Genomic DNA, 27809 nt, shown 5'->3' on the forward strand with positions numbered 1-27809 from the left:
TAAATGCTACCCCTTTAGCACTCGCCGTTTACAACATTTGCAAAAAACCAACGTCGTCAGCAACCACATTCATTGGCTTTGAACTCTGGAGAACAAAATAGAAAAAAAAACCAACTGCACGCAAAAAAAACACGTAAACCCTCTTCACTTCCAAAGAGATTATTATCAATTAAAAACGAAGAAAAGATAAATTAAAGTAGAACCTACCGACGGACAACATAACACGCAAGCAAACGTCATTTGAACATTTGCGCGAACATGAAAAGTCTTCCGGAAATTATCACAATTTTGCTATACGCATTGAGCACAGCTGTTGTGATTATTCAAGCTGATGATCCTTTGAATCCCAAGGAGCAGAAAGAGAAGGCCACCAATTTGCCACCATGTAAGGCCTGTTCAACGTTGGCAGCCTCATTCAAATTGGGAATGGATAATACTAGGTGAGGTTTCATTAAAAAGTTTCCATGGAAAAGTTATTCATGAATGTGGATTATTAATCCCAATTTTGTTTCTATTCCTTTCAGTCGTGGCAAACATGCTGGTGGTGATGCTGCCTGGGAGGAAGAGAAACTACGTTCGTACAAAACAAGTGAAGTGCGTTTGGTGGAGATCCAAGAAAACCTATGCCGTGAAGTAAGACGAGGTCAAACTCAATGTCACAATTTGGCCAATGATCATGAACATTTGTTGGAAGAATGGTTTACCCATAAACAGACAGAGGAACCAGATGTCCATAAATGGTTGTGCATTGAACAGTTGAAAGTTTGTTGTCCTGAGGGTCATTTCGGCGCTGAATGTAAACAATGTACTGATTGTCATGGAAATGGTAAATGTAAAGGTGACGGTACCCGCAAAGGTAACGGCAAATGTAATTGTGATGCTGGCTATGCGGGTGATGATTGTAATCAATGTGCCAATGGTTATTATGAAGCATTCCGTGATGAAAAGAAGTTGTTATGTTCGGCTTGCCATAAATCGTGCACCCATGATGGTGGCTGTAAGGGTGCTGGACCAAAAGGTGAGTGTGTGGAGAAAGATTAAATGTAAGGGGAGGTGGTTTGTAAATAATATATATATATATATATATATATATATGAGATATGTAGGATATGGTGAATCTTTTAAAGGACTGTGTGAAAGATCTTTAAAAAAGTTTCTATGTGAATGACCCTTTTTATTCATTTTTATTCTATAAAATGAGGTTATATTAAGTGATATCTACACACTGGAGTAATTGAGCATGAACTTGGATACTTTGGTCCATTTAGTTGATTCTGGATAACTAAGAATAGGGCTATAGAACTTTGAAAAGAATGGCTTGTGTCCATAGGAGAACATTTAAATTACACGGCCAAAGCACATTTGAAAATCGGTAAGGAAAGTTCAAAAATCGGACCATAATGATGTTGCTCATCAGCATATGGTTCGAAAGAGGGAGGAGGAGAATCTGATAGAAAACACTATAAGCTACACAAAGACATATTTAGGGCTTGTCTACTTCTATCGTACATACCTAGTCTATGGAAAGAGGTAACAGTCACCTTCATCGCAAAAGCTGGGAAGCCGAGTCATACGCTACCAAAGGACTATAGACCGATTAGTCTTTCTTTCTTTCTACTCAAGACTTTAGAAAGGTTACTAGACTCAGAAATTAGGAACATTACACTGTGCGACACGAAAATTTTTCAGGGGTTCTAATGTACCAATTTTGTTTAGTTGGAGTCCCTGGACCACGAAAATACCTTTGGTTTTTCTGGGTCACTTCGAAAATTAATTTTATAACGGTAAATATAGAGAAAAACGTGGTTTCATGGATTTTCCATTTGAAACTTGAATAACTTATTTACTTTATAACGGATTTATATTATTCTTCTTTTCTTTCGAAGAGTACAATTTTTCCTTTCAAACAAGATATATATTTGGTAAATAGGTTGAGGATTGGCTGAGTTACAGCGGTTGAAATGTGAAAAATACGCATAAAATGACAAAATTTATTTTTCTTCGGACTGTACGATGAAATTATGATATCAAGCCATATAAGTTTTATTATATTAGGGGGAAGAAAATTAAATTAGCTTTCGAAAATGATAAAAATCAAAAAAATCGGTTAAAAAATGGATGACTTATACACATTTTTGTATTGATTCTATGCATATTCTCTAAAGGAACTATGGGTCTATCTCGTTTCCTTTTGCCTGTAGCAAAAATAACGGGTTCTAACAGGAAACGATACAGACCCATATTTCCTTTAGAGAATATGCATAGAATCAATACAAAAATGTGTATAAGTCATCCATTTTTAAACCGATTTTTTTGATTTTTATCATTTTCGAAAGCTAATTTAATTTTCTTCCCCGTAATATAATAAAACTTATATGGCTTGATATCATAATTTCATCGTACAGTCCTAAGAAAAATAAATTTTGTCATTTTATGCGTATTTTTCATATTCCAACCGCTGTAACTCAGCCAATCCTCAAGCGATTTACCAAATATATATCTTGTTTGAAAGGAAAAATTGTATTCTTCGAAATAAAAAAAAGAATAATATAAATCCGTTATAAAGTAAATAAGTTATTAAAGTTTCAAATGGAAAATCCATGAAACAACGTTTTTCTCTATATTTACCGTTATAAAATTAATTTTCGAAGTGACCCAGAAAAACCAAAGGTATTTTCGGGATCCAGGGACTTCAACTAAACAGAATTGGTACATTAGAACCCATGAAAAAAATTTTTTTGTTATTTTGTAGCACAGTGTTATTGATGAAACCAAACTTAGTAACTCCCAGTCTGCATACATCATAGGCAAATCAGTGGATACAGCCTTTCATGGAGTGGTTCGACGCATTGAGAAGAGTATGGAGTCCTCTGGCTACACTTTGGCAGAGTTCCTCGATATTGACGGAGCTTTCAACAATGTGAAGCTAGAGGCCATCCATTCTGGTCTCTTAAGCTCAGGTATCCCCTCACTTCTGAAGGACTCGATTGATAGAATGCTGGAAAGCAGAATTATCAACTCATCCTTAGGAGTGAGTTCCATGAGGAAATCTGACAACTGAGGTACACTACAGGGGGAGGAGTAATATCTCCCCTTCTGTGACTTCTGGTGATAAATGAGATACTGCTGAAATTCGTTCATCTTAAAATAAAGGTTGTGCCGATGATGTAGTCTTGCTGGTTGTTGCTGACAATGACAATAATGACAATTTCAGATATTTTGGAGGGTGCCCTTTCAATTCTGTTTAACTGGGCACACGCCAAGGGTATTGTTGTAAACCCCACTAAGACAGAATTTGTGTTCTTCACTATGAAACGTAAGATTCCTAGTTTCCGCTTGCCATCTTTGGGAGGAATGACCCTAACCCTTTCTGAAGAAGCAAAATACCTTGGTACAAGAGGAATGTTGAGGAACGCTCTAAGAAAGGACTAATAACACTCTACTCATGAAGGAACTCCATAGGTAAAAGGTGGGGACTATGACCAGAGATCATACACTGGCTGTATGTGACGGTCGTTCTACCCATTCTTCAACAAAAGATACTGCTGACAAAATTAAATTCAGTACACTAGACATTCTGATTAAATTCGAGGCTTCCAGCTGTGCCCAGGGGTAGAGTTTCCTAGTAGAGAATCCTGGCTCTTTACCTCTGACAGGTCTGTCATTTTTCACAGACGGGTCAAAGCTGGAGAAAGGCACTGGTGTAGGCGTTTCCTGTAGGGAATTAGAAATATACAACTGGTATAAACTTGCTCGCAATCATCCAATCTTTCGATTGAGAGATCTGTACAACATTGCCTATATCATTGGCAAAATCCGCTTGTTCTACGGCGAGGTAGTCGGTAACAGATGTCGAGAGAACTTGGTTGCAGAATCTCAAACACTTTGCTATTGTCACATAATAAGAGAAATCAAAATCATTGTGAGATCATAACAGGTCACTGCAGGCTTAGATCTTTCACTTTGAAATTTGACTACAACGGAGAGGATTACTGTCGTCTATGTGAGGACGTGGAAGAGCTAGAAACAATTGCCACTATCCATCGCTGAGTGGCAGAAGCCACAAACAGTTTGAAAGATATGAAATTGATAATTTAGCTGTCTTCTCTAAAATAGATCCCAGTCAGATCCTGGGCTTTGTCAAAAATATGGCATGGCTAAAATATCCATGGACAATAGTCTCCGAGTGAACGGTTGTTACAACCGTACATCCCTAACCTATCTTATGGTACCCCCAAAATTTCGCTATTTTCGATCCGCGTTTTGGTATAGCCCCACTATTCGCTATTTTGTGAATTTAAAAAATTTTTTTCTCGCGTCTTTTTCGGTATGTTCAAGGTCCTATTATAACATGATTTTTTTTTTTTTCCTAGGAATCCCCCATTATTTTTAGATATTTTGAATCCGACCTCATGGTAGAGGGTATACAAAGTTCGACCCGACCGAATTTAACATCGTTTATGTATTCTATGTATACTGTATATCAATACTGTTATACTGGCCGCAACACCTAACGTGGTTTGCGTCTTCGCTAAAAAAATTTGAATTTATTTTCACACACATTATATATTTTTGTCCGATTTAATGTAAAAGGTGCACCAAAGTCCCTATATATCTTTCGATTTGCAAGAACTTTGGTATAACGTACTGAATTGAACCTAGAATGATGTGTGTCAAGTTTCGTGAAAATCGGTCCAGATTTAGACATAGCTCTCATATATAGTTTCGCCCGATTTTATGTAAACGGAACTTCTGGAACTACTTTTGTCTTTAGAAGAATTAGAGGATACTATACCCATAAAAGAAGATCCTCAAGGACTTTAAAAGATTTCTAGAAGACTTCTAGTTCCTCTCTTCTCCTCTGGCAGATCGTTTGTTCATAAATTTGCTTTTGTCTTAGAGGGCCATCTATCTGTATTGAGAAGACTTTTATGACTTATCTTCTTCCCTAGCTGAGATAATATGCCTTTTAGGGGTCCTCCAGCAAGTCTTCTATTCATAGAACAAATTGTTTAAAGTATTCGGTGTTATATGACCTCGGTAAGATATTCCGTCATTAAAACCCCATGGGTAAAATTTTGTTTATAGAAATCTTAATCCAAATATTTTGTATTTTTCGGTTCAAATAAGAATACTGGTAGATTTCTGTTTGAATTTGTATCTGAATCCTCTGCATGCAAATCATTTTCAAAATTTTTTTAATGCCATTTTGCGCGAAATTTCCTTTAGTGGTAACACTATAAAATATTATTTGATATAGTATACCATTCAAAATGCCTTACATCTCAAAATCTCTTGAATCCCTCTTTTAGAGATTTTTTAATAATTCGATTTTTTTCTCATTATTTCCAGCTTGTACAAAATGCAATGAAGGCTGGCGATGGGATGCCACAAATGGTTGCCAGGATATCAATGAATGTCTCGACAATCCAAGAACCTGTCGTCCCAATCAATTTTGTGTCAACAATGAAGGAACATATTCATGTTTAGAATGTGATCGTTCATGTGAGGGATGCGATGGTGATGGTCCGGATATGTGTAAAAAATGTGCCTCCGGTTTTACACTAAAGGATGGAAAGTGTACTGGTAAGTAATTGAGAAAATTACAAAAAAAGTTTCTTCTAGCTGAGTTCAATGTATTTTTTGTATTTATATCTTTTCACAAAAAAAAAAAAAAAACAAACAAACCCTAACATTTTGCTGGATAAACATTACACACATAGATGATTCGAATGAGAAACGTGATCAATATGTCAACATAACACGTTTTCTAACATATTTCGGCCTGTGTGTCGCCACCTGTGTTATATTCCAAAGTTCAACGCATATCGCTTATATTGTTGGTGCAGCTGTTGCCATTTATATAGCCGCATCGGAATATTGGCTTAGTTCAGCTCCGGCCGGTGCCAATAAGCCACAAATCGATACAAAACAATTGGAAGAAATGCTAATGAAATCGTTGTAAGCAAGCAGTCAATGATGATGATAATGGAAATGAAGAAGGCAAAGTAACAACATCCATTCCATCGTATCCAATTGGTTTTGCGCATAAAGACAAATGTTTTTTAAACTACAATTAAGCATTGAAAAATTATAATTTATTAGTTCTTTTTTTATAAATTTTGCTAAGAAACCTCAACGTAAAATGAAACAAAGCAACAACAAATGTTCATCAGCATTTATTCTGTGAATAAATGAGAGCACAAACAACAAAAACTAATAGCAATTTTGGAATGCCTTTTTTATATGACAAACAAAAAATACCACATCATGGGTATTCCTTTGCAACAATTTTTAGACACGTTTTGTGGTTTTCGATTTTTTTTCAGTATTATAAGTTCCTTATATAATTCAAAAACGTAATATATATTGGCAGCGATGTAACTTCACCATTTTGTAGTGTGAGTAATATTTTTTAATCAAGACTTCTATACCATTTAGAATAGTTTACATTTAGTTTTATTTTTTTAATTTTGTATTTTTTTTTTTTAATTTTTCTAATGATTGAACTAACGAATATAACAATTGCCTACTATTATTAGATTATATGTTGAGACTTTATAACTTGGATCATTCATATAATTTTAATTTCAATATTAATTATTTTACATCTAGATCTTCTGCCTATAAAATACGCCCATACTTGTCTATCTGTAAAGCAGGTTCTTTTTATGTAAAATCACTTCCAGCTAATGTGTACCACTTGAAGGACTCTACCTCTACGGGGCTTATAACTATAAAAAAACTTCTAGATTTTCTGTCTATAAAATACGTCTACACTTTGTTCTGTCTGTAGAGCAGACCCATTTATAGAAAACCGCTTCTAACTTAAGAATTCCACTTGAAGATCTTCCACTGTACGGGGGTTAGAAGTATATATGGTTTTTTAGATCTTATGTTTATAAAATACATCTATGCTATGCTTCTGTCTGAGAGTACCTTCAGCAGGCAATTTTTTTATAGAAAATCACTTCTCGCCAAGAAGTACCGCTTAAAGGTCTTCTGCTGCCTCTAGGTAGTAAGTTTTTGTTATATAAATCCTCCAGGTTTTTATACCCTACACAACTATGTTATAAGGGTATTATAGCTTTGTGTGAGTCCAAAAATGTGTAACGCCGCGAAATATTGTCGATCGACAGATCTCGACTAGCTGAGTCGATCTAGAAATGTTTGTCCATCCGTCTGTCCATTATAGTTTGGTAACCCGATATAGGCCACAGTTATGGGCAAATCATCACGATATGTTGCATGTAAGGTTTTGGCATAAGAAGACCCCTATTGTTTTTGACAATGGTCGGTTAATATTAGCGGGATGAAATGTATATTTTCCTGGTAGCTCTAAAGACCACGATTATGATCCGAACGTCAGGAAATTTTACACGAGGAAGGGAATCTGACCAAAGAATAAGCATGATTGGTTCGATAAATTTCGGCAACTACTTAACGAATCAAATGGACCCCAACTATTATATGATATTTGGACCGAAAACTTTTTTGTCGGGTAGCCCCCATATAAAGGTACCCCCAAAATTTCGGAATTTTGCCGTTTTTGAGAGCGTTCGGCACTTTGTGTTCTTATTGGGTACCAAATTTCAACACTAAAAATTATCAATATTGGTCCACTTTTTCCGGTAGTCCGCTATCAAGGTATATTTTTTACATTTTTGGATACGTTTATCAACCGAATTAAGTGTAATTTGGTATTTCGCGTTCGCATTGTGTAGCACATCCCTGTACTAAAAATTATTAATATTGACCAAAGTTTCAGGGTAGCCCCCTTATAACGGTATCACCCCAATATTCGGTATTTTGGTCACATTTTTCAATCGAATTGGTTGAAATTGGGAATTTTGGGTTCTCATTGTATAGAACATCCCTCTACTAAAACATTGTTAATATTGACCCCAATTTCTACTAAAAATTATTAATATTAATATTGACTCAAGTCCCCATATAATAATATTAACCCAATATTCCGTTTTTTGGGGATTGTGGACACATTTGGACCAATATACAGTCGTTTGTTTAGCAAATCTCAATTCGACATGTCTTGATTATTTGGAGCTCTATTAACATGAAGTCGGTTGGCTATGTCTGCATTTCTACAAAACGCTAATTCACTGCTCATTTTTGTACTTTGTGCAAAATTTTGTTTCAATCTAACAAACATGAGGAGTTTTGTGCACCATTTGCTTTAAATCGGACGAAAATATATCTATATCCAAATTCGAACCGATTTCAACGTTTAAGGTTATACTAACTTCAGTACGTTTGGTGGATATCGGCCATATTTTGGGTCCTTGGTGCATTATTTACTTCAAATCGGCCAAAAATATATATGGGAGCTATATCCAATTCTGAACCGATTTCAACGAAACTTACCACAAGTTAGTGTACTTTCAGTACGTTGTGCAAAATGTTGTGCCAATCGGCCATATTTGGGCCTTTGGTGCAACATTAACTTGAAATAGGACGAAACTATATATGGGCAATATTGCCAATTTTTTAACATAGCTGAAGCGGAGGTTCACCCCTTTATAACTCGGGAACTACTTAAGTATATGAAAAAAAGTGAATAGTTTTGGGTTAATTGATCTGTCGTTGCAAACTGTTCATGATATTGACCTTCAAACTTTTTTTTGGTGGAAGCTGTGTCTACTTTAATGTAAAAAACTGTGTAAAAACAGGTAGAGGCGAACCAGTTTTTTTATGTTCTCTATCGATTTGTGACTAAGCCACTCATTGCACGGTCTTCGTGTCAAAGTAAAACTCGAAGCCAACAAAATGGGGACTGCGCCCCTTATGTATCATTTTTCAAAATTTTACCTGCATCTACCTTTAAATGATGCTGACATTTTGAAGCTCGATTTTGAGTGTTTTTTTAATTCTACTTCTAGCTTTAATACCCAAACAGGGATTTATAAAAATCGATTATAAGATTATTGTAGTCGCGAATCTGCGTAATTTGATATGTATTTTGTGTATGTAGAATGCACAGCTTCAGAGTAATACTCATCCGAAGGTGCGAATTTTGTGCGATCAAATTTCTAAAAAACCTATTTTTCGGGCCAAATTTTTAGATCTGTCAACTGAATGATATGGGTACCCGCGATCAATAAGGTTTTTTACGTTTCGGATGATATAAAATCTTCTTCGTGAAAATCCATCTACTAGAACGGCGCGAACTGGCCTTCCAAAAACACGAAATTTGGCAAAAAATGTTTTTGAAAATATCGCGGTTTTATTTGCGTTTTCTGTGTATCATTTCCGCTTCAATAAATGACCTCATACGGATTTTGATCTTTTTCGAAAAGAGAACTTTAAAAACTTCAGTCGAAAGAGAGATGTACGCAATTTATCTCAAAAATAGATTTTGCTGGCACATCCGTGGTTCTTAATGGACCACATTGAAATTGGTATAGATCGATGTATTTTTTTAGGGTGCACACCGAAATCGGATGCGCGTTAATGGCATATGGAGTTTTCGGAAATTATTCGCGTTTTACGATTTTTTGGGCACTTCAATGCAACTTGTGGCACATCTTAGCCGTCAAATGAAATTTCGCAAAATATGTATGGATTGGAAGATAAACTTCAGTACTTCCTGGAAACCGCATGCGCACCAAATGATTTTGAGAATTACGCGATTTACACGCAATTTAAAATGTATATTTCATAATTTTATTTTAAGATATATTCCTCTTTATAGAACCCCAAGATTTATCGGAAGGGTCTTGATATAATCCGCAAGGCGTATACTTATACACAAAAAGTGATTAGTTTTATATATGTCAATTTTTCGGCGAAATTCGGGTAAAATAGCAGAATAACTCCAACATTTTTTTCTGAAATTTCTTGTAAAAAATTAAAAAAATAAATCTGATGACATTATTTTTTCGAACCAAAAACAAATATTTTTCCTCAATATCTTGTTTTGTTGTCGCTGTGATTTACAAACCGCTACACGGACTTGTGTGATTTTGATATTTGATTCATCATGGTGTTTAGATTATGTAGATATTTTTAATTTAATTTTTAGGTGTGTGTATGTCATTAATATAATGAAAATATTTACGTAATCTCCTATATTTTCATTATTTTTCTCATATTTCGCGAAGATGTGCAACTTTTTCGCGATTATTATAATATATTCATATTCTTATTTTACGGAGGAAGATATATATCAACGTTTTTGGTCAATATAATAAACGGCGTAATTTTAAGATTTTTTTCTTATGCCCAAAATTAAAACCTCGATAACTTTTGCGCGCATCAACCAAAAATTTGATCGCGAACGGTTTCGGAGTCAGAACATTTTTCTCTATATATGTACCAAAAATCATTGATGTGCCACAAAAACAAAAAAGCTGATTTTTTGAAAATGGAATAATAAAAAATTGGCAATATTGCCCATATATAAATCTGAACCGATTTCAATAAAACGTGACACACTTTATGTTACAGTGACTTCAGTACGTTGTGCAAAATGTTGTACCAATCGGCCATATTTTGTAGCTTTGATGTCCCCATTTACTGAAAATCGGACGAGACTATATATGGGAGCTATATTTAAATCTGAACCGATTTTCCCAGTTTTAATAGGGTTATAATAGGGTTTAACATGGACAGACAGACGGAAGGACGGACGGACATGAATAAATCGACTCAGAATATGAATATTCTCAAAAGTAACCATGTGTCTATCTCGTTTCCTTTTGCCTGTTACAAACATATGCACAAATACATAATACCCTGTACCACAGTGTGGTGAAAGGTATAATTATTAAAATTTACCCATGGGCATATTGGACACGCTTTTCAACCAATTTGGTTGCAATTTGGTATTCGCATTGGATATCAAATTTTACTACCGAAAATTGTCCATATCAATCTCTGTGTTGCTGTAGCCGCCCATAACGGAAGCCCCACTACTCGGTATTTTGGGAATTGTAAACATCTTTTCGGTATTTTCAAGGTCATTTGTTTTTTATCTTCGTTATAGGTATTCTCTCCATATATGATCTCTAAGTCTTCTGTCCACCGAAGGTCTCTAGGTCTTATCTTATCATCTGGCGGATCGTCTGCCTACAGAAGATCTTTATCTGTTTATGTAAGATCCTATAGGTTTTATGTCTTCGGAAGGTCACTAGGTCTACTGTCTCTAGAATTCCTCAAATTCTTCTGTCCTTAAAAGATCTACAGGTAATGAGTCTCTAAAAGACTTCAATGTGTACCCTCTAAAGATGGCTTTTATATAACCGCTTCTGTTGAAAATCCGTTTTTGTCATTCGAAGACTTCTTCTTTTTCTATAATTTGTTGTTGGTCTTCTGCCCATAGATGACATCTAAGTCTTCTGTTTTAGAAGACCTCTAGGACTTCTCTTATCCTTTAGCAGATGGTCTGTCTTCATCTGTCAATGGAATATCCTCTATGTCTGATGTTTATGGATGGCCTCTGGTCTACTGTCTCTAGACTTACTAAAAGTCTTCTGGCCTTATCTCAAGGTCATGAGTCTTATCTCAAGGTCATGAGTCTTATCCCAAGGTCATGAGTCTCCATATTTAGCAGACAATGTTTGTGTTTTTATGCCTGTGTATGGTTTTTAGCACTCATCAGATAGGGTTACAGTATTTATATTGAATACGGAAAAATTAGAGGATTTTTTGAGTATTTTTTAATCTTAAAATACCTCTAAGTCTTCTGCCCGTAAAATATCTCAAGGTCTTCTGCCCCTAAAATACCTGAGAGTGTTGTGTGTTTTCATCTATATAAGATCTCGAGAAGGTTTTCTGTCTTCTGAAGTCACAAAAAAGACTTTAGTCATTATATTGTCTCCGGGACGTCCTTTACCTTAGAGATGACTTCTATGGTCATCTTTAAGGTAGAGGGCGTCCTTTTGTTTTTAGAACACATTTTGTCTTTATAATGCCCTTGGAAGGTGTTCATTCCCTATAATTGCTTTGGAGCGTCTCAGTATTTAGATGATCTTTTGAATATCATATGCTATTGAAGATTTGGAAGCTTTTCTACTCGTGGAATATTGGATATTGGAAAATTCCTCGGTTTGCAGAGGAAGGTCTTAGGTCTATAGGAAACAAATTTTCTGTCTATAAAACAACTTTGACAAGAACCCTTGATTATCTCTTTTAGATCATTTGCCTATCTTTGGAAGATCTTCTATATATAGAAAGCCTCTAGCTGTTTTTTTTCTAGGAAATAAATTTGGGAATTTTTTCTCCATAAAATACCCCTGGAAAGTCTCCTGTCGTTTATAGCAAACCGTTGAATAGTTATTCTACAGAAAGACTGCGGTTATATTTTGGATATCTATAGATAATATAGGAAATATCCATTTTGCATCTTGTCATTTTTATAATTCTTCTTCTTTTTTTTAATTATTATTTTTAATTAATTACATTATTTTTTTTTGTTTCTACTATTTAATTTTCATTTTTATTATTTTTTGTTTGTTTTATAATTTTTATTTATATATTTATTTTATTTTACTGCTTTAATTTTTATTTCCTGTTCTAATTTCTATTTTATTTTTTAATTTTTATTTTTTTAGATGATGAAGACGATAGCCACAATGATGATGAGGAGGAGGACGATGATACATATACCCAAATCGAAGCTCCTCATCTTAAAGATGAATTATAATTTATTTAGACCATATACATATATACGATACATACATAGCAAATATTTACATGTACATTTAGAATAGCACAATTAGACATTTGAAATCACCTTGTCCAAATAAAACCAATCCCACTTCCATTATCCACTTATTTTAAAACTAAGCTATCATTAAGTAAAGCAAACATACTTGTGCACTGTGTTAATTTTATAAGTTAGCCAAAAATTAAAAAAAAATAAACTAAGTCAAAATCAAACAAAGCATTATTGAAACATCGATACAACAACATGGATTAAAATTATTTATTTATAATTTGTAAATTGTTTTCCAAATTTTGTTTTTTTTAATAAATTGTGAAAAAATTTATTTCATTTTAATGTGTGGTTTTTCTCTTTCTCCGGGGGTATTTCATTATTTTCTTGATGTTCCTTAAACAATTGTAAATTATCTAGAATTTTTGCATTTTCATCTAGAAATGATGTGACAAAACTACCAAATATTTCTTCATTATTTTCTGGGGATCTTATATAGTCATCATTTTCTCCATTACTGTTATCCTCTTCATCTTCCTGATAGGTGGCCAAAGTTTGATCAAAGTTTTTCAATGTATTTTCCAATTCTTCTTTCAGAAATCTATCCACAACTTGTTCAATAATATCGGTTTTGCTGTGATTCGACCGTTCATTGTTGATAAATTCATTTACTGTCGATTTAAGGGACAAGGCATCATCTGATTTACTTTCCGATTCCATATTGTGATAAGAATTTTTATTAAGGGTTGTACCACCTTTCAGTTTATAGCCTTTTTGAAGCTCATCATGATTATCTCCGTAGAGTTCCTTTAACGTGGTCTTTGTCAAATTCAATTGCTTCCAACCGAAGCCTTTCTTTTCCCGTGATTTATGATGGTGACCTTTCTTTTTCATATCTTGACCTGGCAAGGCCACAATACTTTCCCGCCTAGATGACCAACCCGATGAAATCGACTGTCGTGAACGTTTTATAATCTGCCGGCATTTGTTAGTTATACCACCCACAATTTCGGATATTAATGCAATGGCCCCAATGGCATATCCGATACCCATTAGCAAAAACATGCCCTCAGTATCAGCTGTGGTGAGCTGACGTTCCTCTTGTATTGTTTCTCTTAGGGGCGATGAAGAACTGGCCTGTAACAACTTACCAGCTGAGGATCTTTGCATTGCCCACTTAACCTCACTTTCAATTTTATTCATAAGGCCCGCCTGTTGGGCCAGCTGGATCAGGGAATTGAGTTTTTGTTTATATACCGAATTTTTGGGGAACATATAACCGATGTAGAACAGGGCGAAACATTCCTCGCTCAAGTGGAGAGCTGAACGACGGGACATATTTCTGGAAAAGAGAGAAAAATTATTTCAAGATCCAACAATGCGTGGATTTATTGAAGAAAATATTTTCAAAGGGCCCAACAAGGCGTGGATTTATTAAAGAAAATATTTTCAAAGGGCCCAACCAGGCGTGGATTTATTAAAAAAAATATTTTCAAAGGGCCCAACAAGGCGTGGATTTATTAAAGAAAATATTTTCAAAGGGCCCAACAAGGCGTGGATTTATTAAAGAAAATATTTTCAAAGGGCCCAACAAGGCGTGGATTTATTAAAGAAAATATTTTCAAAGGGCCCAACAAGGCGTGGATTTATTAAAGAAAATATTTTCAAAGGGCCCAACAAGGCGTGGATTTATTAAAGAAAATATTTTCAAAGGGCCCAACAAGGCGTGGATTTATTAAAGAAAATATTTTCAAAGGGCCCAACAAGGCGTGGATTTATTAAAGAAAATATTTTCAAAGGGCCCAACAAGGCGTGGATTTATTAAAGAAAATATTTTCAAAGGGCCCAACAAGGCGTGGATTTATTAAAGAAAATATTTTCAAAGGGCCCAACAAGGCGTGGATTTATTAAAGAAAATATTTTCAAAGGGCCCAACAAGGCGTGGATTTATTAAAGAAAATATTTTCAAAGGGCCCAACAAGGCGTGGATTTATTAAAGAAAATATTTTCAAAGGGCCCAACAAGGCGTGGATTTATTAAAGAAAATATTTTCAAAGGGCCCAACAAGGCGTGGATTTATTAAAGAAAATATTTTCAAAGGGCCCAACAAGGCGTGGATTTATTAAAGAAAATTTTTTCAAGGGGCCCAACAAGGCGTGGATTTATTAAAGAAAATATTTTCAAAGGGCCCAACAAGGCGTGGATTTATTAAAGAAAATATTTTCAAAGGGCCCAACAAGGCGTGGATTTATTAAAGAAAATATTTTCAAAGGGCCCAACAAGGCGTGGATTTATTAAAGAAAATATTTTCAAAGGGCCTTATTAAAGAAAATATTTTCAAAGGGCCTTATTAAAGAAAATATTTTCAAAGGGCCCAACAAGGCGTGTACTTATTAAAGAAAATATTTTCAAAGGGCCCAACAAGGAGTGGATTTATTAAAGAAAATATTTTCAACAAGGCCCAACAAGGCGTGTACTTATTAAAGAAAATATTTTCAAAGGGCCCAAAAAGGAGGTTAGTTTTTTTTTTAATTTATCCACTTACTCATTTGTAAAATTGGCCTGCACCAAATACTCTAATTGGGCTCGGGATCCAAGAAAGGCATAATTCCAAAAGAAGCTCTGAGTAACATTGCCAATACCCTCTTCCACAGAGGAGACATATTCCATTTTTTGGAATAAACGGGCCGTGGGTTCATGTGAGGAATTTTGGAACCAAGACTCCCAACCGCCATTATCTAAGAGAAGAAAAATAATTGTTCATAATAATTCGATTACAAATTTCTTATCGATTTCTTACCAATCGTTCCCACTCTAAAGAACAACCCCAATAGATCCACTACCGAATCCACAGTATCAGGAAAAGCGGGCAGGGTAACAAAGGCAATAATCGAACCCGTATAGCATGCCGTAATAATTATCGTAAATATCCAATAGGATCCAATTAATATCCTCGTCGAGACTTTTTGTGTATTGGCCCATGAATATTTTCCCGAAAATGTTAACGAATTCGTAAACATTCCGAAAACATACCAAAACATATTTTCAATTTCACCCCAATTACCAAGTAAGTGGCTCAACGTTAAACGATCAGTGAAAACGATAGGGAATATGGCGCCCAAATAGATGCAAATAAGAGCCACCCAAACGGGCCATTGAAACGGACCCATTATGGCACGATATCTGTAAAAAGGAAACTCAATTATAATGGCTTTTTTTGTTATAAAACGATTAAATCTCCCAAGTACTTTGGTAGGGCCTTCGAGGCCAATGTTATAAAGGCGGCACAATCCTTCGAATGACCCACAGAGAAATCAACATTTTCTAGCTTATCCGTTGACACGTACATGCCGGCCATACCGATGTCCACTAAACGTTCAGCCACACTGTATTCGAGGAGTTCTAGGGGTCTGGAAAAATAAATAAAATATTTATATTGGTATCAAAGGGCCTTTTCCCCTCTACCTCTCATTTCTCCCCCCATATGTGTTGTCCAAAATATCAATGGAGAAATTTAATTTTTGTCCCATCATTTGTAGTAGACGATATTCAATGCCATCCCAATGGACCTGGGTTACACCCGTGAAATCCAATGTTTTAATGCGAAAAATATATGGAGGTTGATTGACAGCCATGACCTGAAAACGATGTCCAGCAAAGCCATTTTCAAACTTCTTTGGATAGAGATTAATGTGAGGGCGGGTGAGACCACCCCTAAGCCAGCTGGTTAACACCACAGGCTTATTCGAACCCAAACCATCAGCATATAATTTGTGGGTGTACAGGACATAAGGGCGTTCCTAGAAAGAGAAAAACAAACCGGGGAAGAGGGATAAATGTTGAGATACCGATAAAAAATTGTTGGTTTTGTTGGACCTTTGAAAAGATATTCTTTAATAAATCCACGCCTGTTATGGACCTTTGAAAAGATATTCTTTAATAAATCCACGCCTGTTATGGACCTTTGAAAAGATATTCTTTAATAAATCCACACCTGTTATGGACCTTTGAAAAGATATTCTTTAATAAATCCACGCCTGTTATGGACCTTTGAAAAAATATTCTTTAATAAATGCACGCCTGTTATGGACCCTCAGTTGGCCCTTGAAAAAATATTATTTAATAAATCCACGCCTCTTTTGTCCTTTGAAAAATATTCTTTAATAAATCCACGCCTCAGTTGGCCCTTGAAAAATATTCTTTAATAAATCCACGCCTCAGTTATGGACCTTTGAAAAAATATTCATTAATAAATCCACGCCTGTTATGGACCTTTGAAAAAATATTCTTTAATAAATCCACGCCTGTTATGGACCTTTGAAAAAATATTCTTTAATAAATCCACGCCTGTTATGGACCTTTGAAAAAATATTCTTTAATAAATCCAAGCCTGTTATGGACCTTTAAAAAAATATTCTTTAATAAATCCACGCCTGTTATGGGCCTTTGAAAAAATATTCTTTAATAAATCCACGCCTGTCATGGACCTTTGAAAAAATATTCTTTAATAAATCCACGCCTGTCATGGACCTTTGAAAAAATATTCTTTAATAAATCCACGCCTGTTATGGACCTTTGAAAAAATATTCTTTAATAAATCCACGCCTGTTATGGAGCTTTGAAAAAATATTCTTTAATAAATCCACGCCTGTTATGGACCTTTGAATAAAGGATTCTTTAATAAATCCACGCCTGTCATGGACCTTTGAAAAAATATTCTTTAATAAAACCACGCCTATTATGGACCTTTGAAAAAATATTCTTTAATAAATCCACGCCTGTTATGGACCTTTGAAAAAATATTCTTTAATAAATCCACGCCTGTTATGGAGCTTTGAAAAAATATTCTTTAATAAATCCACGCCTGTTATGGAGCTTTGAAAAAATATTCTTTAATAAATCCACGCCTGTTATGGACCTTTGAATAAAGGATTCTTTAATAAATCCACGCCTGTTATGGACCTTTGAAAAAATATTCTTTAATAAATCCACGCCTATTATGGACCTTTGAAAAAAATATTCTTTAATAAAACCACGCCTATTATGGACCTTTGAAAAAAATATTCTTTAATAAATCCACGCCTGTTATGGACCTTTTAAAAAAATTAATCTTTAATAAAACCACGCCTATTATGAACCTTTGAAAAAATATTCTTTAATAAATCCACGCCTATTATCGGAATGATCCTTGAAAAAAATATTCTTTAAAAAATCTACGCCTTGTGTTGGTCTTTGAAAAAAATATTCTTTAATAAATCCACGCCTGTTATGGACCTTTGAAAAAATATTCTTTAATAAATCCACGCCTGTTATGGACCTTTGAAAAAATATTCTTTAATAAATCCACGCCTGTTATGGACCTTTGAATAAAGGATTCTTTAATAAATCCACGAGTTTTATGGACCTTTAAAAAATTATTCTTTAATAAATCCACGAGTTTTATGGACCTTTGAAAAAATATTCTTTAATAAATCCACGCCTGTTATGGACCTTTGAAAAAATATTGCTTGCTTACCTTATTCGGATCCGCGGTCAGTGACTCCCCCACCACCAGCAGATTTACAATATTCGACGACTTCTCCGATGATAGAAAATCCTTCAGCTTCCATTGTGTAGAACGTGATATGACCAAAACCCGATTCTCGGTCTGTGGCCCAATAATACTCCGTGTCATCAGCGGATCCGATAAAAACAGAATATAACTTTGGCAATTTGAATCGATGGAATTTTTCAAGCGTCGATTATGAGCCACATAACGATTATTAATTTCACCATGATAATAGGTGAAGGGGAATGTTTTGAATAGCAGTTCCAAGAGTAAACTTTCCGATTGTTCTACATAATTGTCGTAATAGATTATCGGTGGACATTTACTTAAGTATTCGGTGGCAATTTTATTGACCAATGACACAAGGGACACCGTTTGACGATTATCTAAATTTAAATGGAATTTTGAGGCTAACACATCCCGGCGAGGTTTGGGTTTACCACGAAAAATCGGTTCAACACGACGCGGTTTACGGTTGTGGGCTGCGGAAGCTTCGCGACTTTCACACGATTGATAGATATCGGTATTGAATTGATAACGTTTAATTATTCGATCACTCATACAGGTCACGGGAGTGTCATCTGGATATTCCAGGGGTTCCGTTTGGTTTAGTGACCAGACCCGGTTAAATATTAAAATTATTAAAAACGATTGAAAAACGTTGAACATTTTTTTTGGAAAATTGTTACGATGGCCGCGGATGAAGTGACAAAATCACACCCTTTGGTGCAGGTGTTAACGTGACAAGTGCCTTTCGTGTTTTGGCATTGTGATATTAATCTGCAGTCGTATTTATGGCGGTTATTCGATAGCATTGTATGAGGACAATGTACAGTGTTTCAAGGAATTTAAAAATGGGGAATATTTTAAAATATTCTGGAAACTGATATAGGCTCAGGTCGAAGAACAACGTTTAAAGCATTACCTTATTTCCAGTTTTAAAAATATTTCGAAATTTGAATATTAAGAGGAGGTCCAGGCATTTCAAAATTTAATATCGTATATTTTCCCTCAACCAAGCCACTGTCTCCCAGCAACCCCTTTGGTTCGATATCCTCCACAAGCGTTTTGTTTTTGGTAAAACATTATGGTTTATGATTGGATTTGTAGTAACATACGTGTGTGAGTGTGTTGCATCAGCACAACACATGCCATAGGTCACCACCTCTATAAAAATTAATTCGATTTAATTTTGTTAATAATTTTCCAATTCATTACTTCAACCCGAGAGCATGCAATAATAGTTTGTTGCACCTGTTTTAGGTCTATGGACGCGAAAATAGAAAAAAATCCAAAAATAAATATTTTGTAAAGGAAAAGTATTTTCTAAAGGTCTGGATTTATTAAAGAATATTTTTTTAAGGTCCATAACAGGCGTGGATTTATTAAAGAATATTTTTTAAACACCCATCTAGGCGTGGACTTATTAAAGAATGTTTTTTCAAAGGTCCATAACAGGCGTGGATTTATTAAAGAATATTTTTTCAAAGGATCATAACAGGCGTGGATTTATTAAAGAATATTTTTTCAAAGGTCCATAACAGGCGTGGATTTATTAAAGAATATTTTTTTAAAGGTCCATAACAGGCGTGGATTTATTAAAGAATATTTTTTCAAAGGTCCATAACAGGCGTGGATTTATTAAAGAATATTTTTTCAAAGGTCCATAACAGGCGTGGATTTATTAAAGAATATTTTTTCAAAGGTCCATAACAGTCGTGGATTTATTAAAGAATATTTTTTCAAAGGTCCATAACAGGCGTGGATTTATTAAAGAATATTTTTTCAAAGGTCCATAACAGGCGTGGATTTATTAAAGAATATTTTTTCAAAGGTCCATAACAGGCGTGGATTTATTAAAGAATATTTTTTCAAAGGTCCATAACAGGCGTGGATTTATTAAAGAATATTTTTTCAAAGGTCCATAACAGGCGTGGATTTATTAAAGAATATTTTTTCAAAGGTCCATAACAGGCGTGGATTTATTAAAGAATATTTTTTCAAAGGTCCATAACAGGCGTGGATTTATTAAGGTATATTTTGTCAAAGGTCCATAACAGGCGTGGATTTATTAAGGAATATTTTTTCAAAGGTCCATAACAAGCGTGGATTTATTAAAGAATATTTTTTCAAAGGTCCATAACAGGCGTGGATTTATTAAATAATATTTTTTCAAAGGTCTATAACAGGCGTGGATTTATTAAGGAATATTTTTTCAAAGGTCCATAACAAGCGTGGATTTATTAAAGAATATTTTTTCAATGGTCCATAACAGGCGTGGATTTATAAAAGAATACTTTTTTAAACACCCATCCAGGCGTGGATTTATCAAAGAATATTTTTTCAAAGGTCCATAACAGGCGTGGATTTATTAAAGAATATTTTTTCAAAGGTCCATAATAGGCGTGATTTTATTAAAGAATATTTTTTCAAAGGTCCATAATAGGCGAGGATTTATTAAAGAATATTTTTCAAGGGCCAACTGAGGCGTGGATTTATTAAAGAATATTTTTAAAGGGCCAACTGAGGCGTGGATTTATTAAATAATATTTTTAAAGGGCCAACTGAGGCGTGGATTTATTAAAGAATATTTTTAAGGGCCAACTGAGGCGTGGATTTATTAAAGAATATTTTTAAGGGCCAACTGAGGCGTGGATTTATTAAAGAATATTTTTAAGGGTCCATAAAAGGCGTGGATTTATTAAAGAATATTTTTTCAAAGGTCCATAACAGGCGTGGATTTATTAAAGAATATTTTTTAAAGGTTGATATAGGCGTGGATTTATTAAAGAATATTTTTTCAAAGGTCCATAACAGGCGTGGATTTATAAAAGAATATTTTTCAAGGGCCAACTGAGGCGTGGATTTATTAAAGAATATTTTTCAAAGGCCAACTGAGGCGTGGATTTATAAAAGAGGCGTGGATTTATTAAAGAATATTTTTCAAAGGTCCATAACAGGCGTGGATTTATAAAAGAATACTTTTTTAAACACCCATCCAGGCGTGGATTTATTAAAGATTACATTTTTAAACACCCATCCGTCAGATGAGTTCATTAAAGAATATTTTATAATTTTATTTAAAAACTTTTATTAATATCTTACCATATCTTTTTTCAAAATAAAACAAATTGTTTTTTTAATCATTTTTTTATAATTTATTTATTTTTTCTTAAAAATTCCATTAGAGTATTTTCTAAGACAACGTGCATTATTATTAATTAAAATCGGATCCATATTTTTTTCTTCTAGTTTTTTTTTCTAAGCACAAAAACAAATTTGTATGTGTAAAACTCTATTCACTCGTTTCATAAGTGTTTTCCTTTTCTTCAAAACAATTATAAAAGTATTGTAATGTTAATTAAATTTAACCTAAAATTATATTAATTAACAGCCAAAAAATCATTTTTTTGGACTATATATTAATACTCTATTTAACCAATGTTGGAAATTTTAAATTAATAATAGTAATTGCAATGTATGTGTGTGTATTTATATTAAACTATATTTATTTATTAATTAAACTAATTTCTAATTGTAAAATTGTTATATTTTTTCCGAAAAATATTAATAATACTTTTGTTTTGTTATGTCAATCTATAAAAGGGCTTTAGGTTTTGATTACTATTATTTTAAAATATGTGTATACATATATATTTATTCAATGGAATTATTTTATTCATTTCAAGGTTTAGCAATTACAAAATAAAATTTTCAAAATTAGAATTGGAAAAAAGGCATATTAGGTAAAAAAGTTTAAAAATAGGGAGGTCCCTTAGAAATTCTAATAATGGTATTATGCTTCAAGTATTACAATACAAACATTTGTATTTGAGATTTTTTTACTATATAAAAATTTTCCCAGGGTTTTAAGAAAACAAATATAATAACAAAATTGCGTAATTAATTTGAAGAAAAGGGGAATAAAAAAATCACATGGGACAAAGGTGTGTGATCATAAAGTTCTGTGGTCAATCAGGAGTGAAAAATATATCGAAAATATATGGTCAATCAGGAGTGAAAAATATATCGAATATTTTATATTAATTCAATTCCCATGATTTTTAGGAATGAATAATTACTTCCAGATAACAATATATATTTTAGAATTAATATCTGAATCTATTAACAGTTTTAAAACTTTCTCCATAATCTATATTTCGGATACTTGTTTTTCCTAATGAGTTTTCGAATTAATAATTTCCCTACAACTTTTCTAGCTATTTTGTTATTATTATATTTTTATTACTTTTCTATTTTTATCCTATCCAATTTATTTTCAGCTTTTCCTTATAAATTTCCTATTAATCACAATGTTGTGAATATTGTAGTGACCTTCAGTTCTATGTTTCATGCCTGTAGAGGATGGGGGAAAACAATGTTATACCTTCTAATGCAATTATGAAATTATTGAAACACATTGGGTTCCAGTAATATTTTGGAATACTTCTAAGTCGGTCAGAAGGGATAAATTCGAGTAACACTTTCCATTTTTACAAAGGTTTTCTATCAAATTTATTATGGAAATTTTTTTAAGAGAGAATGTTGATTCAGCTAAAATTATTTGGAAATATATGTTCTCACAAAATTGTCAACTGGTTTCGAAATTTTCACCTCGGAAACAAAAAATAAATAAAGGGTTGTGACTCAAAAAAATGGTAAATTGTTTCGAATTTATAATGAAAAATATCGAAAGAAATATATATATATATATTAATAGTTCTGGGAGAAAAAGTTAATAACATCAACCCAAAAAATGTTTTGAAAATCTACATGAAAACAAACGAGAGAAAAACGTTAAGTTCGGATCGACCGAACTTTGGGTACCCTCCACCATAGGAATGGCAGTTACTTGAAATGAAAATATAGGGAATATATCAAAAAGTGGACCTATAACGATAATTCTACCAATCGATTTTTGTTAACCATAATGTACATCAAATACAAATTTCAACGATTTTTAATGGGGATTTTTCCTAAAATCTTAAACCCCAAAACGTGGACCGATAACGCATGGTAGGGTGTATAAAATCCTCAAAATACTGAAATTTAGAGGGGAAAGTTACACAAGGCAAGATTACGTCGTTGAGGAATTAGGGAATAGTTGCGGTTATCATTATAAGACCGATATGACTCAATTTCTAAACTAATATTTTAGTTTTGTAACACAATACCTTTCTTCAAACTAAATATTAAAAATACCGAAAATCGGTAGGTATTATTATATGGGTGCTGGGCCTAAGTGAGGCCTGATATATTTCATTATCATCCGTTTCGAGTTATTTATCTCGATATCCTCCGAAGGTACAGATGGATACGTCGTCTTTGAATTCCATATTTTATAGGGTATGATCTGAAAATTTCCCCCTAAAAACGGTGGAATACGCCCATATGGACTACCAAAAAAATGGACCAATATTTATAATTTTTTAGTGTAGAGATTTAGTACCCTATAACAACCGACGATACCAAATTACATCGATTGAAAACGTGCTAAAAACCCTAAAAATACCGAAAATTTGTGGGTGCCGTTATAAGGGGGACTTATATTTATATTTTTTAGTGTAGAGATTTAGTACACAATAAGAACCGAAAGTACCAAATTACAGCAAATTCGGTTTAAAACGCGCTCAAAAACCTCAAAATACAGATATTCGGCGGTACCGTTATATGGGAGCTACCCGAAAAATAGGACCAATATTGATAACTTTTGGCGGAAAACTTTGGTACCCAATAAGAATCGAACACGTCAAATTGTAGGCAATAGATTGAAAAACTTGTCCAAAATCCTTAAGATCCGCAAATGTTGGGGGTCAATTTATATGGAGGCTACCCAAAAAAGAGGACCGTTGTTGATAATGTTTAGTGCGGAGATTTAGTATCCAATAAGAACACAATATGCTAAATTACAGCGAATTCGGTTGAAAAACGCTGTCAAAACCCTCAAAGAACCGACATTTTGGGGGTACCTTTATATGACCGCTCAAAAATCTGAAATTTGTATTTAACATTAGGATGGGGATATATATAGGTAGTTTTCGAAATTTGTACGAAAAGTACCAAATGGTACAATTTGTATTTAGGGACACTGGAACACTGAAATTTTGTTATCAGATTACTACAGTTTTTTTCGAAGTGTGCAGAAATTAGCGGATTAGGAAAATTATGCGGAAGGTACTCAAATGTACTAAATTTGGTACTATTTTGTACGGATGGAGCTAAAAACTAGAAATTTGTAATGCAAATCAATGTTGAGAAGTAGGATCGACATAAGGAGGTGGTTATTGAATAATGTACTTAAGTATACGGAAAGTTCTAAACAGTACTAAATTTCGTGTAATTTGAATTGAAATGTGAAATTAACATTATTGTCGGAGTATAGGATTGGGATATGTAGGCATTTTTGGAAAATGTACTAAATTGTATTGTATTTGGTACAATTTTGGTTAGGTGAACCTATAGAGCGGGAACACTGAAATTTGGATATATGATTAGTACAGTTTTGTAGTACTCAAATGTACTAAATTTGCTACAATTTCGTACAGTTAAAACTTGAAATTTGTAATGTAAATCAACGTTGAGAAGTAGGGTCAATATAAGGAGGTGGTTTTGGAAGTGTGTACTCATGTATACGAAAAGTACTAAACGGTACTAAATTTGGTGCAATTTGAATTTGAAGCATCGAATAGAGCTGATATCCTGAAATGTTAAATTAACATTACTGTTGATGTGTAGGATTGGAATATGTAGGCAGTTTTGGAAATGTTTTACTTATTTATACGAAAAGTACTAAACAGTAATATATTTGATACACATTAAATTTTGGAAATATAGATATAAGGTTACTAATGCATTGTAGAATTGAGGTATGCAGGTAGTAATGGAAATTTGTTCTTATGTGTACTAAATTTGGATGTAGGTAAACCGATAGAGGTAGAATCCTTAAATTTGGTACTAAATTTGATACAATTTGCATTTAGAGTTTGAATAGTAACAATTTGAAATTAAGATTACTGTTGGAGTGTAGAATTGAGGCATGTAGGTAGTTTTGTGAATTCGTACTTATGTGTACTGAATTGTACTAAATTTGGTACAACTTACATTTTGGGTGAACCGATAGGGCTGGAATAGTGACATTTGGAATTAATTAGATCTGGAATTCTTAAATTTGGAATTAGGATTATGTTGGAGTGTAAGAATGGGATATGACGGATGTTTAGAACATTTATACTAATGTGAACTAAAAGGTACTAAATTTGTTACAATTTGGATTTGGGTGAGCCCCTGAAATTGCGAAATAAGAAGTTTTTTAAGAAATTCGTACTTATTAGTACGCATAAAATTGGTACTAAATTTAGTACAATTTGAATTTTGAGTGAACCGATAGAGCTGGCATTCTGAAATAATTTTGTGTTGTTTATCATTTGTAGGTAAAAGGCGAGTAGAACCGAATAGGAAGTACATTTCGGAGGTACCTGAAGGAGTGGACCGATGTGTTCCATCTTCGGACTAGGTTTGTTAGAACTATTACGATGTGGATCAAATCGGACATTCCATTTGCTTAATATTGGATTTATAAAAATTAAAAATGTGAGAGGGATGAACCGATATGTATTTCAACAATACACAGGCTTGGTCAAAATATAGGTTGTGAAAAGTTTGGTTCAAAACAAATTTTCAGCAACATTTTGACCATTTTGTATGGTAGGTGCAGGAGGAGCGGATTGATATATCCCATATTTGAATTTGGTTTCAATTTGAAAAAAAAAAATAATAATAATACGAACTGCAAAGTTTGGATGAAATCGGTTACCCCCTCTGAGAGTTATAGTGCACAGGCGGGTATTTATAAATCGACTCCTAATTGTCGGAAACGATGAGAGACATTTTATAATGAAAATATCGGTAAATTTGGCCTAAACGAATTTTTTATACCCTCTGTCATTAGTTGGACATTATAAATACCTAAAATCGATCGGGAATTTTATACGAGGGCTATGCCATTCTAATTTTAAGTTGGTAAGATTTAGCACGCCACTATAGTCGATTCCGTTGGGAAAACGTGGCCTAAATTCACAAAATATCGAAAAATTGTGGTTACTCATTTATGAGGCCTACCAAAATCGGAGCTACAACCCATATATAGATGGATTTTTCCGATTTTTTTATTTTTATCGTAATCTCAAAACCTCAAACCTTAAGTTTTTTATTAAGTAACCATTTTCACCCCGGGATATTTGTAAAAAATCTCCAAACGGTATAATAAATTGAATTTCTTTCTAGGATCAATAGAAAATGGTATGCCCAAGAGGTTTATGGTATTGGAAAGGATGGACAGGGAATTTGGTAACAATATTCTTCTAGATATATCAAGATTATTAGTTGCTGTTTAATTTCTAGTTATATCCAACAAATTTGTTATTGTTTTTCTCTTATAGTGTTTTATCACATATGTTATACTATGTTTTTATGACAACTTAATAATACACTACAATAATTATTTTATGTTTTTATTTATTTTAAATCATTTTTATATCATTATTATCATTTAAAATTTTCCTTAATAATACACATAATTATAATACACTCAAAATATAATTAGAATACAATTAAATTCAATATTTTACAACGTTTTTGTTTTTAGGAATATGAATTTGCTTTTTGAATTTTGTCTAATATTTATTTGTTGCTAATTAAATGGTGAGTAGATGTGGGTGTATGTGTATGCGTGTATATGTGTAAATGTTTAAAAACAAATTTAAAAAAAAATATTGTATTTAAATTGATTTTATTTTAATACTAATATTGCGCTTAAATGTGGCCATATTTTGTTTTGTCCATTTTGTTGATTTCTTTAAGCTCAAAATGGGTTAAAGAAACACACACAAAACAAAAATTAGTTATTTGAATTTGTTTTTAAAACTAAAAAAATATATATATTTTACATGCTACAGGTTTTTTTATGATGTTTGTTGTTGTTGTTTTTTGTTTTATTTGTAAAAATTATTACTATTTAAAAAATATAACAAAAAATTTTGAATAAATAATTTTTAATTTTCATATACAATTTTTTTTTCGACCGAATTAAAATATTTTTCTTTTTTCTATATAATTCCAAAAAACAAAGAAACAAAAAACATAATAATAAATTAAATTAACAAACAAAAAATATTTTTAAAAATTAAGTAATGAATTTCTTTTTCAAAATTATGCCAATAAAATCACTTAAACAATTTCTTTTTAGTTACAATGAAAATTTTACTAACGAAAAATTTCTTAACTAAAGTTCTTTTGTTGTTGTTGGGTTTTTTTTCTTATATATTAATTATTTTTTTTGTTTAATGAATAAAGGAGCCAAGTGGAATTTTGTTGTTTGGAGTGTGGAGGGCATGAGAGTATTATTTATAAGGATGCATCAATGTGTTGTTGATGAAAAGGGGGGCATGGTGTAATGTTGTTGTTGTTGATTTGCTTCGTGCGAAAACGAGTGAATATGTTTTGTTATTTTAATTTCGTCCTTGATTGCTGTTGTTGTTTGTGCCTTTTGTTGTTGTTAATTTTGAAGGTTGTGTTTTGTATCGATTTTGT

General features: G+C 33.1%; 2 protein-coding genes across 2 annotated transcripts; one reads left to right on the plus strand and one right to left on the minus strand.

Annotated features, from left to right (window-relative positions):
- Positions 1 to 258: 258 nt before the first annotated feature.
- On the plus strand, positions 259 to 5965 carry LOC133328331 (cysteine-rich with EGF-like domain protein 2). The gene is made up of 4 exons (XM_061536905.1): positions 259 to 440; positions 525 to 1018; positions 5353 to 5586; positions 5724 to 5965. The coding sequence occupies exons 1-4, from the start codon at positions 259 to 261 to the stop codon at positions 5963 to 5965; spliced, it is 1152 nt and encodes a 383-aa protein (XP_061392889.1).
- Positions 5966 to 13009: 7044 nt separating this feature from the next.
- Positions 13010 to 18798, minus strand: LOC133328368 (ionotropic receptor 21a-like). The gene is made up of 6 exons (XM_061536941.1): positions 18189 to 18798; positions 16139 to 16473; positions 15922 to 16083; positions 15474 to 15856; positions 15219 to 15411; positions 13010 to 14015 (listed from the first exon to the last, which is right to left on the minus strand). Exons 1-6 carry the CDS (start codon positions 18780 to 18782, stop codon positions 13010 to 13012), a joined length of 2673 nt encoding a protein of 890 aa, XP_061392925.1. The 5' UTR covers positions 18783 to 18798.
- Between the last annotated feature and the right edge of the window lie 9011 nt (positions 18799 to 27809).

The sequence above is a fragment of the Musca vetustissima genome, unplaced genomic scaffold (assembly GCF_032173495.1).
Source record: "Musca vetustissima isolate MV318-11 ecotype Yass unplaced genomic scaffold, APGP_CSIRO_Mvet_v1 utg23234, whole genome shotgun sequence".
In the NCBI taxonomy this organism is placed as follows: Eukaryota; Metazoa; Arthropoda; class Insecta; order Diptera; family Muscidae; genus Musca; species Musca vetustissima.

Excerpts from the sequence above, each read along its gene's own strand:
- LOC133328331 (XM_061536905.1), top strand. The coding sequence starts at position 259 with ATGAAAAGTCTTCCGGAAATTATCACAATTTTGCTATACGCATTGAGC. Across the intron at positions 441-524 it reads TTGGGAATGGATAATACTAG|TCGTGGCAAACATGCTGGTG; the intron begins GTGAGGTTTCAT and ends TATTCCTTTCAG. Across the intron at positions 1,019-5,352 it reads TAAGGGTGCTGGACCAAAAG|CTTGTACAAAATGCAATGAA; the intron begins GTGAGTGTGTGG and ends CATTATTTCCAG.
- LOC133328368 (XM_061536941.1), bottom strand. The coding sequence starts at position 18,782 with ATGAGTGATCGAATAATTAAACGTTATCAATTCAATACCGATATCTAT. Across the intron at positions 15,857-15,921 it reads GCCTCGAAGGCCCTACCAAA|ATATCGTGCCATAATGGGTC; the intron begins GTACTTGGGAGA and ends TCCTTTTTACAG. Across the intron at positions 14,016-15,218 it reads CAGGCCAATTTTACAAATGA|AAATATGTCCCGTCGTTCAG; the intron begins GTAAGTGGATAA and ends TCTCTTTTCCAG.